Source organism: Parambassis ranga, chromosome 2 (genome assembly GCF_900634625.1).
Source record: "Parambassis ranga chromosome 2, fParRan2.1, whole genome shotgun sequence".
Classification (NCBI taxonomy): domain Eukaryota; kingdom Metazoa; phylum Chordata; class Actinopteri; family Ambassidae; genus Parambassis; species Parambassis ranga.
This window is the reverse complement of record NC_041023.1, coordinates 4,104,813-4,121,764: the sequence shown is the minus strand read 5'-3', so window position 1 is coordinate 4,121,764 and position 16,952 is coordinate 4,104,813. Positions and strand designations below refer to the sequence as shown.

Genomic DNA, 16,952 nt, shown 5'->3' with positions numbered 1-16,952 from the left:
GTTAGCTGAAAACTTTACATACTAATGGATGTGCAGGGGGTCTGTGAGAACACACACTTGTGTGTAGTGGGTGTGTACTCTCTTCTGTCTGAAACACGGAACGACGACGTCTCGAAGCTCAAGCGCTAAAAAGAACCACGATGAAAGCTGAAATATAACACCAGAGTGCTACATCTAAGCTAGCTGGCCTCTCTCAACATGGAGTGCTCGATTTACAAAGTGTCAACAGCCCAAAACATAAAATGAAACTTATCGTTATTGCCCCCTGATAACGTCTCTCAATCCCAGATATCAGATTGTGAACATTTAAAGGTAGGGTAGGAGATTTTGAAAACTCAGTGAGAGTCAGCCAGATTCTTTTCTCACGGAGCTCACCCCGAAGCCACACCTCCCAACCAGTCTGTGACTTCGGCCATCATGCACGTACCTCTCTGGTGCGCGCAGAGCAGGAAGAGAGTGACAACCAGCCAATACTTCGCGCAGGGGCGCCTCGTAGGATTGGCTGATGTTTTAAGCGTTTTATAGCTTCCACAGATGATTCATATTCTTCGCTTTAAAGCGAAGTTACACTAATTTAACAAAAAGTGCATCAGAATTAAATCTCCTACCCTACCTTTAACAGGCAACCAGTAACACAGGGCAGCATATAGAAGTCTGGTGCCGAGTCTGCAGGGCCTTTCTATCCCGTGGGAGAAACCATACCACCAATACAATATACAGAAAATAATAACTCACTGGCACGTGGAATCAAAATAAATAAAGGTATTATGTTAAATGTGAAAGTTCTACTTCCTCCCTCTGTATCTTCACAGACACGCTGGGGTTTCTATTAAAAATCCACTCACAGCCACACAGTCTACAGGCTCACTTTCCCCTAAGTTTGCCCGGCATATGTGATGATTTTTAAGTTCTACAGATGATTGAAGTATAGCAGGAACTCTTGATGCCTCTGTGGTGTCTACATGTAGAAGCAGAACAGGAAAAAGCTTTTATATATATATATATATAAGATTCATTTGGATGTAAAATGTAAGTAAATGTTGCCAAAGCTCTGGAGATGAAAAAGAAAAACTTCTATTTAAATCGGTTTTAAGTTTTAGGTAACAAACTCACAGACCTCCTTCTGTTCTGCATGAACATCAGACATTCAGGGATGCTTGGAGCTGCTGGATGTTTCTGAACACCTTGTTAAATGAGTTGCAGGTGCAATCAGCAACACAACAGCACTTTCAAACCCTGCTTACTGTAATTTATTCCCCGTAAAGAGACGCGGGGGCGAGTTAGTGTTGAGGCTGTGGGGGGGCGGGGAGGGGGCAGCGGCGGTGGGGGAGTTTTGAGTCTTTGGGTCAATAAAAATCAAAAAAGCAGTTATTGACTTTGAAGCCCTTTGCCGTTTGAGGGAAACCCAAAACCGGGCCGATTGCGGCGAGCCGGTCTGGTTGAGGCTGGAGAGGAAATGCAGGGTGACACTAACAGGCTGAAGGAGGAAGTGTTGATGGACTGAATTAAACAAGGGGAGAAAGGGCCTGTGGGGGCGGCGGGTGGGTTTGTGTGGGGGCATGACACTAATGTTTTCCATTGACAAGACGGAAAAGCCCCGCTGCTATGCCACACACACACACACAGCCATAAATGCATGCATTTATTCACAGGGAACGTCCACCCTGAGCTGGCAGCAGGGCCACTTTCCCATGCATACTTTAAGAAACACACACACAAACATGTTACTTCAGCTGAAAAGTGAAAGATCCATCCAATCAGCATGAACCGGGTTCAAAGTTTCCCAGAGAGGTTTGATTAAAGAGCAGAAAAATGCCCATCACTCGACTGGAGTGAAAGAAAATAACAAAGATTCAAACATTTTTCAGGCTACTGTGACTCGGAGGTACACAAGCTGTCTGTTTCCAATTATGGCTTTTAAGCAGTTTGAGGAAATGTGTGGTAACTTCAAGAGGAAATATTTTACATGTCAGGGATGTAATAGAGGAGCATTGTACTTTGTATAAACTGCTGGATCTGCGTTTTATCTCCGCGGGAAAAATGCAGCAGTGAAAACAAAGAAGGAGCCGAGCGGAACATGTTTCACTCGATACTTGAACACTGATTGTTGTTTTATATCTCACAAAAGAACATTAAGTAGAGTGCAGTTCAAAAGTAGCATGCAATGTAGTTTAACCAGAAAACATGCACATAAAGGAGGAAGGCCAGCGGAAAGGAGCTCTTTATAAAACTAATGTAAGACTAATATGAAGAAATGTGTTTATAATGCAGAGATAGGCTAGCATGCTAACAGGCTAGCTGTTGTTTGTCATGTGTAAGGACCATGCTTGGCTGCTTCCTGGACAATACATGGGATTGCATTCAGGAGTTTAGAGATACTGCTTATTTTCAAAAGTGCAGTCTTTACCAGATGCGTCTTCGGTGTCTTGAACCAAAGCTGAGGGTTCTGTTGAACTCAGGGTCTGCTGACAGATCCACGGGCCTTCCTTTGTTCACAAACATTTCCTGGTGGGTAGAAGGCCAGAAAAAACCTACCACAGGAAGTTCAGGGTGCTCTCCAGCAGTGCCCCCTGCAGGTTCGGAGTCTCTTTAGTTTCCTAAACTGGGAAACTGACGCGACAGTTATAAAGCAAGCTCCACACACAGCCAGGCTTCACCTGGTGGTGTCACAGAGGTGAGACTGGCTGTCTGAACAGAACCCGGCCCAGTTCAGGTTCCTTCAGTTCCAGAGGATTTGATCTGTGAACAGTGATGACGTGTTTAAATTATAGGCAGTCAGTGAAATACATCAGCTGCTCCTGACCAGGTCAGGTTTGCAGCATAGGTTCCCATGGAAACGAGCCACCTTTGTGACCATGATGTCACTCCGTGGGTCACCACCTTAGCTTAGCCTTGTTTTTTTTGCTAACAGACATGTAGCTTTGTTGCGTGGTGCAGGTATCTAGTCCTGTCCTCTGCCTGCACATCATGTTTTTTCTCCCTTTGCTTCCTTACTCTGCTTCTACACTGATGTGTTGGGTCAGTGAACGCAGCATGGCCTCGGGGCTGTTTAACAGCTGTGCTTCTGTTTATCATATATCAGTGTAATCAATATCATTTGAATTCTGGACTGTTGGCAGACAAACAAAACATTAAGATCAATTCTCTAAAGCTCAGTGTGACATGCTAATGATTAATCAATGTGATTTTACAAATATATTTATTCCAATATGTCAGAATGTCCTAAAGTTAAACAGGCTATACTTCTTTCATTACATGTCACTGACAAATGAAGCCTATACTGTACACATGTTTTGCTCCTGCTGTCCAGCTAGTGTTCATTACTGTAGCTACAGCATGATGTTATCGCTGCTGTGACGGTATTGATAATAGCAGACAGTCCTCCCCTCTCTGTTCCAGCCTGCATCAGAGCCTGCTTGGATCTGCTGTAGGCTGCTTTTCATATCTGGATTCTGGAGGCACATGGAGGCATGGGAGAGGTCAGCTTTTATGGGCATTAACGCCGAGTCAGACAGACCTCCCACCATGCGCTGCATTCATCTAATAAAGCTAATAAAGTTTACTCGCGGCCCGTCACGCTGAGCCCGCCTTGATAAGGCTGTCAATCAGCTGTCCGAAGCAGCCAAACATCCGAGACCAGATGAGAAAAATACAGAATTAAAAGAGAAATACAAGACAAACAGCAGGAATAAAGTGAACTCTGATGAGCGCAATGTCTCGTTATCAAACCTCCTGTCAGCACAGACCTGACTGATTATCTTACAAAACCACCCTCAAGTGGCCACTTGGGGAACTGCACCTGTTTTGAGCACATGAGTTTTGATTTTTTTATCCCTTTATCTTAAAAATTGATTTTGCTTGGATGATATTCATGATTATTGACTCTCAGAGACAAAATTCTTTTATATCTAAACATACATGCCAAGAAAAAACTACAAAATGTGACAACAGTGGCGCAGTGGGATAGCAGGGTTGTCCAATAACCGGAAGGTTATTGGTGGTTGGTGGTTCGATCCCAACTCCTCCCTAGTCACTGTTGTGTGTTCTTGGGCAAGACACTTCACCCTAGCCTGTGGTGCGCCTTGCTAGTCATTGTATGACACTGCTTGTGCAGCAGCTGTAACGAATTTCCCTCTGGGATTAATACAGTATCTAAAATAAAAAAAAAAACACAAAGTCTGCAAGTTTTATTCATTGAGTTAACATTCTCTTAAACTGACCTTGCGTAACAGTCTAGGTATTGATTACAGCATTTTAACCCACAGCATTTTTACCTGCGGCTGTTCTTCTGATAGTGTGTGTCTGCAGCGTCTGAACAAGCCGATCATCATCATCATCATCGCTCAGGGCTCTCCGCTGGCAGTGACCCCGGCTCCCCTCTTTCACCTTTAGGTGTTGATTGCTTTTAGAGCCTAAGTCTAGATCGAGGGCTTTTCCCATGGAGATTAGACGATCTGGTTTAAAGCTGTTTCAAAAGGTCGCCTGTGAGGGGTCAAAGGTCAATTACATAGTAGTGCCTAATGGTAGCAAATAACGTCAATCACCTTAAACGGACCAGTGGCGAGACTTGTGCCTGACATTGGGGGCTGGAATGTGGGGAATCCAGGGGTTAAGCTGGTGGCATGAAGTGGCTGACCGGACAGACGGACACACACACAGTTCCTAGCCTTGAAGCTGGTCAAGCTCACTCACCATCACCTAGCATGCTATCAATCTTGCAGTGATCTTATACAGTGTGAAAAACACAAAAATAAACAGATGACAAACAAACCCTGGGATGATTTAAACTCTAATCAATAAAACAATTGATAGAGCTGCACAAGAATTTAAAGTGTAGAAGAAGAACACGTGTTCCTGGGGTTACCTCCTGGACCGATTCTGTAATTAATGATTGCACCTGGGGCATACAAACAAATGACGATGCTGCGTAACCATGACAACAGAGCCAGCACTCACCTGCAACCCTGATTTTTTTTGTTCTCATGGTATAGTCGACAGAAGGTGTAAAGAATCACCACCATACGTTTAGTCCTCAGCTGCCAGCACACCTGATCCTAATTCACTGTAATCAGCCTCTTACACAGAGGAGTGTGTGTGAGTGTGTGTGAGTGTGTGTGAGAGTGTAAACACACACACAGGAGTACGTTCAGGATTCAGCACTGTGAAAAGCTGCAGGTTTTAATTTCACCTACACAGCGCGGCAGGAAGAGGGAAAGAAAAACCAGCTCAGTCCTGCGCTGAGCTACAAGCTGAGGTTTGAACAGCTGCTCTTCGTCCACTCGACCCGACAGCTTTCTGATCCGGCCTAAACGCTGCAGGGATTTTTATCCAGTAACAAATGACATCAGCTCATTGTTTCTGTGCAACGGATCAAACTTTAGCTTTTTATTAGTCTTGTTAATTAGGCAGCGGTGGCGTGGAACGCAGCCTGCGAACCATCCGTCAGAGTTCAGGCTAAACTTTGGCTTTCAGAGAGCAGGGCTTCGTCACAGGGACCATCGCTCATACATGTTATTTACAACCAAATAAATATTGATCCTCAGATCAAGTCAGCCACTGACAGAGTATGATGGTTTGATTCCTGTAGTGTTAACAGTTTAATTTGTTTATTATTGTCATAAAATTTAACATGACAAGCTGTGTTCACAGTGCTGCGAAGAAAGACACAGACACTTTTAAACAAACACTTGAATCATCCAGTGTTTGTTTCTGATTACATTTATATAAAAAACATGGAGGACACGACCTGGGTGTCCTCAGAGCGTCTTCAAATGTGCACAGTGTCTCTGTTTTCTCTCCATATTCTATAATTTCATCCATCTGTTAGAAGCGTTTGTTGTGTGCAGAATTATAACGGGATAGTTTTGATTGACAGCAATAATAAATAAATGAAATTCTTCTGTGCAGCAGTGCTGCGAACATGCACACCCTGTGCCATCGTATAGCATGACTGTGGCACAGCACCAGGGTCCCACACACAGTGTTTGTATCTGCAGGCTTTGTGTTTCCATGCCTCCCTGGGACTGAGACGTCTTCCTCTGGGAACAGCACACTGCAATCAGGCCCTGTTTATGGCAGCCAATCTGCCATTCACTGAAGCCCGAAGATTGATGACGCCTGTCCTGACTGACTGGCACTCTGAGCGAGGGGACGCTGTCTGACATGCACCGCACACTCATAAAAGCCGGTCCATCTGGTCAGAGACAAACAAGGAAATGTGTCCATAAATTCTTCGGAAATTTTCATGTCGGACGTGAGAAGAGGAGGAAAATCAGCCCGATCAGCAGCTGGAAACAGCTGCACCTCCTCGTATCCTTCAGCCACGCTGCCCTTTTGACCTGCTGACCAGACCACTTACACTAACTAGACACAATGTATTCTCCCATGAATGCTGCGTTAACCGTCACAGGCTCCCATTGACACTCAAACGGAAGTATTTTTACGGCCTCCAAGCACCACTGAACAAGTTTAAAGCAGCTTAATTGCTGTGTTGACCTGACCGCCAGCAACTTGAATGCGTCTTGGCGGAGAAGAGGCCACCGACTGTTAACTGCAGCAAGGTGCAAAGAAGAAGAAGAAAAAAAAGGGGTTAATGAGCTAAACGCTGCGCTGCAACGCCAGCTTTCAAGTTGGGATTCATTTCTGTGTACAGACTCATAAACATGTCTCGGGGGGGGTGTATGGAGGCTCAGCTCAGACAAGTGAAACTTACTTCTGCAAGGAGGTTTGGAAGAGTTTTGATGTGACTGATCTGAATCCTGGATTGAACCTGGGTACACCCTGGACACCTATGGGCAATTTATAGTCACCAATTTACCTAAGCACGTCTTTAGAATGTGGGAGGAAGCCGGAGTACCCGCAGAGAACCCACGCAGGCACAGGGAGAACATGCAAACTCCAGACAGAAAGGCCGCGGTCAGAGTCGAACCGGGAACTGTCTTGCTATGAGGCGACAGTGCTAACTGCCCTCGCCTGGTAATGTTTCTGTTAATTTGTCCCACACTGGTTCGTTGTTGTGTCTTTTGGCACTTCAGGGCCACCATAGAAGCGGCCATGACTGATTCCGTCACTCTTCTTTGTTTGTGTATTTAAAGCTTTAATGTACCCTCCGTGACAAACACCGTGACGTTCCAATGCTTGTCTGGTACAGTAGTAACAGGAAATGAGGTAATGAGGGGGCCTCTCTGGGAGTGAACGCCATGGAGAGCCATGCACTGACCCGTGACAACCCAGACAGCTCCACTGAACTTTAAAGGTGAATTGGATCAGGGCCCCCCGCCCGGCCACTCAGCCAAAAAACCTCCTGATGAGGGGCTTAGCAGTGGCAGTGAAAGCAACCTAATGAGTGACGAGTAATCAACACTATGACCAGGCTCCAGCCCGGCAGGCCTTCACCACGTTTACAGCCAAATAACAAGCTGGTGTGCTGTGAGGGTGACTAATCAGAAGAGGGGGATATTAGTGCGTTTAGTATAAATCTCTGCCACTGCTCAGCCAAAGGAAAAAAACACAGAGCTTTGATTAATGAGCTGAAGTGGTGATTTTTCGCCCAGGTCTTTAACCATCTGGGGCTCTATCTAAACGGATGACCTCACTGCATTTCACTGGCTGCAACATGTCCCGGCAATCACAGAGCACTTCCAATACAAAGGCCAAGTCCAGACCCTAGTCCCCAGGGTCAGAGTGCAGCAGGAGCCCGGCTGACGTGGAGCCTCACATGACGCAGACAACAAATATTTATGTGAAACTGTTCAGGAAGCCGATCACAACAACGTCAGACTGTCTTTAAAAGGACACCACTAGGGGGCAGAAGCTAGCAGACCATGTATGTTGTGATCCAGGCTAACTACCGACTGTCTCAAGGTTCCTGTAGTTTGTAATTTGCCTGAAATCACATCAAATGAGGGCAAAAGGAGCTTGTTGTGTTTCGTGTCAATGTTGCATCTAAAACTCTTCTTTCTTTATTGTCCATCATATCAAAGTGATTGGGGGACATGAAGCTTTTTAAAGCCGTCCTGAACAGAAGCTGCAGCTGTGATCCCAGGCCTGTTCCGGGTCTGCAGGCAGGTCCTGTGGTCTCCAGGCCTGCTGCACCAGAACAGAGTTCAAAAGTTTAAACTCGGCCAGGGTCCATTGTCAGGACACTTTAAGCAACTTCTGGACTTATGGAGCCATAATCCTTTGTATGTAACTGATTTAATGAACAAAGTAAAAACAGAGAGTTGATCTTCTAATCCCGCAGATACTACCAGCTACTTGAAATACTGGCGCGCCGCGGCTCTTTCCCCTTGATGTTGGTCAGGACTGTAAATCCACAGATTTCTGAGATGGTGACTTATCAATCTTCCAGAGTGGAATAAAACAAAAGCAAAGTGTTTGAGGAGGATCTGTGATATATCATACTGCATACTTTTAGATGGAATCTCTGTTAAGTGGTGAGTGAGGTTGGTGTGTGTGTGTGTGTGTGTGTGTGTGTGTGTGTGTGTGTGTGTGTGTGTGTGCGCTGAATCCTCTGGCATGTGAAACAGATAGAGTTTCATATGGAGATGTGGTCGTTAATTCGCCTGTTTATCTCGATGCAGAGCTCTGGACTAAATTTAAATGTAATATATGATTCTCCCAGACACTTTTTATCTTTGCCGACCTCCTCCTCTTCTCCTCGACTTCACCTCCCCCTCCATCCTCTCTCCCTCAGCACACACACCAGTCCTCCTCCTCCTCCTCCTCCTCCTCCTCCTCCTCCTCTTCTCCTTTGCCAAATACCTTCCAGTCAAACAAACACCCAAACCTGCTGCTTATCAGTCTCATGCATCATCACTCCCACTTCTCACGTTAGCCGAGCTGAAGCTATAATCCCTGTTTATCTCCACATTCAGCAACTGCTATTAGAAGTCTTACAGTTTTGAAGCCGTTTGTCATATTAGCTTCTTCAAAACAAAGACATCACTGTGGATCAGCAGGAAGCAGCGGGGCCCTGCGGCTGCTGCTGCTGCACCTGTAGTGGACCAAGGCGAGCCGAACCGGCTCTGATGTCTGGTGTATGTTGGATCAGGACCCAGAACTCCTCGCTCAGTGCATTATTTTGGCTTCTCACTCCGGCCTGGTGAACACATGCTCACAGATGTTTGTTTGTTTGTTTGTTTTCTGTCAGTTTAACACTGCACAGCTCACCGTGAGTTCTTCCAACAAGCTGGCAGTGCCACCTTGTGGTGGAGCTCGGTAGTGTGATTCAAAGGGTTTTATTTGGCCTGTTATTCCAGGAATGATGTTCGTACAAATGAAAGAAAGGATAGTTTAGTCGGTAGTGTTCCAGTTTGCTGCGGTTTGAAGAGATATTTTCCTCTTTCATCCCAACAAAGTTATAAAAAAGAAGATGAAATCTTTCATGTTTGGTGCTGACTTTGACTTTGTGTAGCCTGCTAAATGATGAATAATATGTTTGTGTGTATTTGATCTTAGTTTATTTGTAAGGAAATGTAAAAATAAACATTGATAGTTAACACTGTAAATGTAACATGTAAAGGTGTCAACAAAGCAGTTAAAAAGAGTTTGATTCTATGAGTTTGAACACATTTATATTGCAGTTACTTCCTACTACATTCATCAAATCATATAATGTATAAACAAATATAATATTAAACCACCTTAAAGAACCTGTGTGTCCGTAATGATTTGGTGCCATACCATGTAGCAGCTAGCATTAGCTCTGTAAATTAGCCAGTCAAATGCTGCTGTCATGTAAATATAACAATGAACATATAGTTATGAATGAAAGAGAACAGAAGGAAGGAAGAAAGACGGGGAACAGGAAGAGCAGAACTGAAGACGAAAGGAGGGTGAGGAGAAGAAAGAGACACAGGAAGATACTGAATAATCCTAAAATGATAAATAAAAACAATACGAATACAAAACAACGATCATAAACACAGGCTCATGATGTTGATCACTCGGGGCTCACAGGCGTGTAGTAGTCGTCTTCATCACCTGATGATGATGAGACAACGTCAGCAGTCAGCAAATGCTACAGATCACATGTGGTGTGTTCTGTGATGTGTACCTGAGCTCTGCATGTGCGCTGCTTGTTCAGAATGAAGCAGATGGTTGGAGTAGGGTGACGGGTTGTAGGCAGCGGCCGGCGGGTCCGGGTCCGGCTCTGGCTCTGTAATGTGAGCCAGCAGACAGCAAAGCGTTCAGTCAAGATTTTCAGGCTGAACTTTTTTACACCACATGAACACATGAGCCTTATTTTCACCCACACACAGGTTTAGGTTTAGCAGAGTGAGCGGCGAGTTTCAGTTCAGGAAATCTGTCTTCCTCAGAAATGTCATTCACTGTCTTTTTGGAAACAAAACAGATCCACAGCTCACGTACTGACATGAAAGTACAACAGATCTTTACATCAAACTCTCAACTAATGACTGAAGCTCATTCTGTAACGATCCTCCTTTCTGTTCTTCGTTTCTTGGTTATTTCCCTGGTTGTTTGTTTAAATTTGTATTTTTATGCTTTGATTTTGTTACTTCTTGTTTTATTTTGAAAGGCCCATTTCCCTTGTGTGTCTGTGTGTGTTTGACTTCCAGCTCCGCCTTCATGTGTTCCACCTGTGTCTGCTGTCGCCCCTCCTTCTTGTGTATTTGAGGTGTGTGTTTTCCCTCAGTCATTGCCAGTTCGTCTGTTTTTCTGGTGTCTGTCTTTGGTTTGTTTTCAGTTTTTTGGTTTGTACTTTGTGTGCGTTTGGGTCCTGAACTGAAAAATCCTGACTACTCCTTTAAATTATAACAATAAAAACACTTTTTAAAAAAAAAAAAGGGTCCATGGATGAGACTCACCCGGAGCGGCCTCTACATAACCGTTGGTGTTTTCGTAACATTCGCTGGAGGAAGTGCTGGAGGTCTCGAACGAGTCCACTGAGATCTTTGACACTCTGGCATATTTAGGCTCCATGGGGTCCCCATTAGAGGTTATTAAGGCTCCTGTCGGCTGAGGAGCTGAAAAATTAAAACAAAGTGAATGAGATCTTTAACTTTGTGTCAAGTACAGATGTCTTTTTACACATTGTAAAGCTAATTTGAAGGTTTGATCTCTCCATCTTGGAGTGAGAGTAACAACACAAAGGGCTTCACTTTCAGGTCCTTGTCTTGACCATTGCTACCAAAATGTCCTTTTTGAGGACAGTCGGGTTCCTCTCTTGGACGTGGCTGTGATTAGTTTCACTATCAGAATGTCAGAATGCAACTTTTATTTACAGGAAATGTTCATGTTAGATGGTTTCCAGTGTCTGTCACATGTCTTCAGTGACTCACCCTCCTCATGAAGACTGTCAAGGCCTGAAGGCCTCATCAAAAGGTTGAAGTCTGTTCTGTACCGCTGAGAATCTGCATGCAACAAAACACACACAATGGTGCAACACATTAATCACAAAGCACCCTCTGCAAACAGCACTGATTCACACACACACAGAGATGCTTTAACCACAAAATGCAGAAACACTCTGAGACACAGAAGCAGCTCAAGAGAAATAAGATGATAAATAAAAGAACATGGCTCACTCCGAAAGGTCGATAAACCGTCAGACGGCTCATTGCCTGGGTCATACTGCTCATAGTCTGTATCTACTGACGTGCTGTCAGCACTACTAAGCTGGGTCAGAAGATACCTGGGGTTGGGGGGGGCTTTATGAGACAAAAACAACAGTTTTTCAACAGTGAGCTACATAAGCAGGCGAACGCTAGTACTAATGCCGCATAAATGATGCGAGGACTGACCGTCCGCCGGTTGAGGGTTGACTTTCACCAGATCCACAGTTTCCTCGTAGTTGTTGTAACGATGTCCAGAGACCGGTCGGGGGACTGAGCGTGTCTCCTGGAGTAAGAAAGCTGTGCACGAAAAACACATGTTTTTACTTCATAAACCACCAAATGAAACCAAAGTTACAACTAGTTAGTGATTTAAACAGAATTGTTGAAACAGAAACTCTGCTCCGGTGTGCAGATGAAGACGCGGCCGTACCGTGTCTCCTCTTGTAATGGAAGCAGAGCACTGTGTTTGTGATGAGCAGCACGAGGAGCAGCAGGCACACAGCCATGGCCACGATGAGCCCCCCAGACTGGAGGGCTGAAACCTCAGCAGCAGCTGTAGACACTGTAGTTGTTTCTGATGGAAGAGGAAACACGTACATCACCACAGGGGACAGTCCAACCTAAGGCCAAGCACAGGATCTCTAAGTGTTTACCTGACATCCAGTCAGGGATCGCACTCGCTGTGGTGACTGCAGGAAGCCCGAGAGAACCTGCAGGATGGAAACACAGCCGGTCACACCAGAGAAGAAGAATTCAAAGGATGACATGTTCACTTAGTATAGTCAGGAATTTGTAGTGAATTTATATTTCTTATAGAGCAAACTTTTTGATTCTGTATGATGGGTGTGCAAAAACATCTTAGGTGAATATCACGTCTCAAATCTAAAACATTTAGAGGTCACTTCTAAATGTATTTAGATTTATTTAAAAATGGTTTACTTCAAAATCAAAATTACCGTGAAAAAACTAAAAGGCGAACGGGGACACTCACCACTACAGATGACTGCAGCAGCCTTAGAGGTGTAGCATATATGTGGGTGGTTAACGTACTCCTTGCACTGCCACAAGCTCTTGTCCTCTGGAAAACAGCTGTAGTAATACAGAGGGCCATTGTTGTGGGTGGGCGTAGGTTCAAACTGGGTGAATTTCAGTGGCTCTTCGCCGCACTCCAGCGTGGAGCACACAATGGCGGCCACTTCTTCATTCCAGCAGGTATCACACACCGTCCCCCAGCTGCCATCACGGTGGATCTCCACCTTACCAGAGCAGCGGTCCAGACCTCCAGTCAGCCTGATGGCCTTCATCTCTGCACAGAGAGAGAGAGACCAGTTTAACTATTTAATCATCAAGATATTTATATTTACTAAAAAAGCATTTCCTGAAGAAAATGCAACTTTGATTGCTGCAGCTGAAGTATTGCTTCGAATGCAACAGTATGGAGTCACTGACCTTAAAGAATAGCCTGTGAATATAATAGGAGGAGCACCTTTGATCTTTCAAAATAACTTAATGTGTCAGTCTGTCACCACGGTAACAGCCCTGTTTGTCTGCCTGTATCCATGGCAACCTGAATGTTTATCAACTGCCCCTAACTGCAGCTCTCTCTGTCCCCCTCCTAATGCGTTTCCAATGTAAAAACACCCTCTAAACAACTTCTGTTTTTGTCCAAACCGACAAACAATATGGACGCCGTCAGAATCGCAATGTTGCTCTACAAAGCGGTGCAATTGTTATGTCTATGATGTCAAACATACAGAAGTAAACGCTCATTTTCCGATTCTGGAATCAGCGTTTTCTTTAAGTTGAGTCTAACATCAATGTCACATCACCAAGAGCTCCACTGTCTCTACAGTCCCTGGGTTTACACTTCTCTGGTCTCTCTATCACACAGAATGGAGTTCGCCCCAATACGCACGCACACACACACACACACACACACACACGTGTACATACACAGCATGTGCGTAAATGCTCACAACTCTCTCTCTCTCTCTCTCTCTCTTTAAATAAACATGATGAAGTTGCATTTATCACTCACTACTGTTGGTACTCACCACAAATCTGACTGTATGAAGAACTATGTTGCTAAGATGTTAGCCTCCTCTGCAGCTGTGTTTCTCGTTCTTCCTCTCTGATCCTTCTGTTCTCCGTGTTTAGTCCAGTAAAGGTATACCTTTGATCTTTGAAAATAACTTCCTGTCAGCCTGTCACCACGGTAACAGCCCTGCCTATCGCAAGCCATTCATATCACATTCGCCAGTACTTACTTGTTACTTTAAACAAAAAAGGAATATTTTCAGAATAATCCTGTAGCTGTGGACCGAAGTGATACAGCAAAGGAGGTCGGTGCTGAATCAGTGCGGTCCATCCTTCAGAGATCATTAGAATATTAGAAAATGCCGTACGGCATTATGAGTGGCTGTTTGGAAAACGCCGTACGGCGTATGACGTGAAAACGGCGTTTTCTGCGGCGTACAATGTAATAAAATGGCGTTTTAAGTACTGGCGAAATGTGATATGAATGGCTTGTGATACCTGCCTGCCTGTCTAATTACGCTGGAGACTCAGGTGTGTCAGCCTCCTTTCACTCCTCTCACGGCAGATCCCATGTATGTTATTTTTGGGGGTTGCACCCTCCAAACAACTTCTCTTTTTGTCCAAACCGAAGCCTTCAGACAAAACATAAGGACACCGTCAGAATCACAAGATGTTGCTCTACAAAGCAGTGCAATTTTTATGTCTGTGATGTCAAAGATGTGGAATTGTCAGTGAGTCAGACAATATGGCTACTTTGCTTCTCTGTTTTTGGTTTTACATTATGTCTGAATGGAAGAATGACCGGCACTCTCCCCGAACAGCTGGCTGTAAGGACAAAATGGTTTGGTGTTCAGTTTTAAGAGTCACACCGTCAGAAAGCTAACGAGTGTTCCTTCGAACTGATATAAAAATTATCCCAGTTAGATGGAAGGTGCAGGCCTGAGCGCAGGTTAGATAGATTTTTTTAGGCATCTCCTCAGCCTCTCTTCACGCTGAATCTCCACTTTGAACTCTCCAGTCGCTTTGCAGCAATTAAACTAAATATAAAATATATGCTTTACTATATATTGACCATCCATCCACTCTTTCTTTGTCTGTGTCTCTGTGTGTTGTTGTCACCTGAGCACACAACACCAGCATCTTCTTTGTGTCCACAGTCAGACTCGTTCTGTGTACTCCGACAGGCCCACAGGTTCTCCTCCCGACCCGTACAGTTCAGATCGTCCAGGTAGATGGGACCTCTGCCGGGCGGAAAGGACCCGGACTGACCCGTCACACTGAGGGCGTATCCGCAGCCGAGCTGGGCACACACCACGTTAGCATCCATCAGGTCCCAGTGGTCATCACACACTGTGCCCCATTGACCATTTCTCCACAACTCCACCCGTCCAGCACAGCGGTCTGATGCTCCGGACAGTCGCACGGCCTGGTGGCCTGCGGATGACATCATTACACAATCAATACAACATTAACTGTGTAACTGTGTTCAGTTAAAAAGACTTATTTGCATTTGGTGTCACTTGGAAACTTTGTGGGAACATTACAGAAGGCCTCACCACAGACTGCTCCACTTATCACCGTGCACTCTCTGTCTGCGCTCTCTGAGCAGTTCTGCAGGTGTCGGTTGTGGTATGAGCAGTGCTGAAGGCAGCTGGTGTTGGAGGGTGGGCTGCTTCTGTTCACATGATAAATGCTGCCACAGTCAAGATCCTGACAGATCTGTTCAACCAGCCGGTCTGCAGAGTCTGATGTTAGGGCCACCACCTCACTGCTGCTGTTCCCGGGCAGCCTGAGCGTCCAGCTGCATTTACCAGTGAGCTGGTGAACATAAGGGTCGGCTGAGGATGTTAAAAACAAAGAGAACGTCAGTAGTATGTAGTGACAATTCAGTGGATCTCACAGCTTCACTTCACATCTATTTTATCATCTTAATTCCATGACAAACACAAGACGATTCCACTTCTAGGTCAGGTTAATGAAAATGTTCACGCTGTGGGTTGTGGGTGGAATGTATATAGCTCTGAATATGTAGATGAATATGAGATATCATAAATAAAGATGATGTAAAGGAAATGAAATGAAAAAAGTAACACTATTAGCCTATTTCTGCCAGGAATCCCATGCGAACAATGAGAAGTGTTGCATGCAGAGCAGAGTCTGCAGAGCAGCGCGTGGGAGAGCGCTTTGCAATTTCAATGTTTGATTTCTGCACCTGCAGAATTCACTTAAACAGGCCACCCCACATCCTGCCACAAGGGTCACAAGGGGTACTCGTGCAGTGTCTGCATTAGTATTAGAGTCTAAAGTTATTATTACATTGGTGTTGTTGACGTATGTGTTGGATTATAAAAACAGACAAACATCTCACTTACTGCTGAGTTTTGAGGTGTTTCTCTCTTCTCTTGTGTCAAAAACCGTGGTGTTGAGTTCAATGGATGAATTTTGAAAGGCTGAAGTGAAGATGAGGAAAGAACTTTTACTTTTACAGTCAGTAACAGAATGACCATGAAGCCCCTACGAGCTACTCACCAGCAAACCCACATCAGACATACACTGCAGGACTTCAGAGGACTCACGGCCTCACCACCATGGTTTGTGTGTGAATGGGTGAGGTCACACACAATCTGTTCACAGTTTACAGTTCTTCTCTACAGAGTTTTTTTGTGTTTTTCATATGAACGTTTTGCTTGTTTTAGTGTCGTTTTATCGTTATTGTTTAAAATGTTTTGACTTTTCTCAGTCTTAATAAATTATCAGTAAAAACAATAAAATTTCCCATGAATACTTGAGAATAGAGATGAATAATAGAACTAAAATGTTCAAGATGTCCCACTGGTAAAATTTAAACCCCACATTAAAAACCATGTGGTTACATTTAAGAATAAAGATGATTCGAGATGATTAAAAAACATGCGTGGCAATAAGATGTGCTGAATACACATATGAAAAATAAAACACTAAAAAAAGAACTAGTGTCCTGTTTATGATTATTTAGAATTTCATTATTGTGCCATATTAACTTATTAAGTGAAATAAATACACCTGAAAATAGCATAAAATTTAAATCACAGCATGTAACTAAACACGTTGTCATTTCCAGTCTATAATGATACAAAAGTTTAATCTTTTTAAATCTATTTATAAAAGTTAGTAAATATATAATACTCGACACCTTACCTTGACAAAACCAGCTCAGCTGGATAATGTAAAAACATTTCAGAAGCATCATGTTGTCTCTGCTCCTAGGTGGAAGTCACACAACTCAATTCTGCTGAACGTGTCTGTGCGCTGTTAGGTTTTCTTCCCATTTGTTGCATCGTAGCAGGAAGTGAAAAC

The 16,952-nt window shown here is 44.3% G+C and overlaps 1 protein-coding gene across 2 annotated transcripts; it reads right to left on the bottom strand.

Annotated features, from left to right (window-relative positions):
- Positions 1-9,526: 9,526 nt before the first annotated feature.
- Positions 9,527-16,895, bottom strand: LOC114429848 (T-cell differentiation antigen CD6-like). 2 transcript variants are annotated; one of them, XM_028398465.1, is made up of 13 exons: positions 16,794-16,895; positions 15,989-16,066; positions 15,173-15,454; positions 14,736-15,050; positions 12,571-12,885; positions 12,233-12,289; positions 12,010-12,153; positions 11,766-11,876; positions 11,550-11,672; positions 11,304-11,375; positions 10,830-10,988; positions 10,058-10,159; positions 9,527-9,984 (listed from the first exon to the last, which is right to left on the bottom strand). In XM_028398465.1, exons 1-13 carry the CDS (start codon positions 16,843-16,845, stop codon positions 9,944-9,946), a joined length of 1,851 nt encoding a protein of 616 aa, XP_028254266.1. In that variant the 5' UTR covers positions 16,846-16,895; the 3' UTR covers positions 9,527-9,943. The 2 variants fall into 2 exon arrangements, with proteins under 2 accessions (XP_028254266.1, XP_028254274.1); XM_028398473.1 differs by lacking the exon at positions 11,550-11,672.
- Positions 16,896-16,952: the final 57 nt, after the last annotated feature.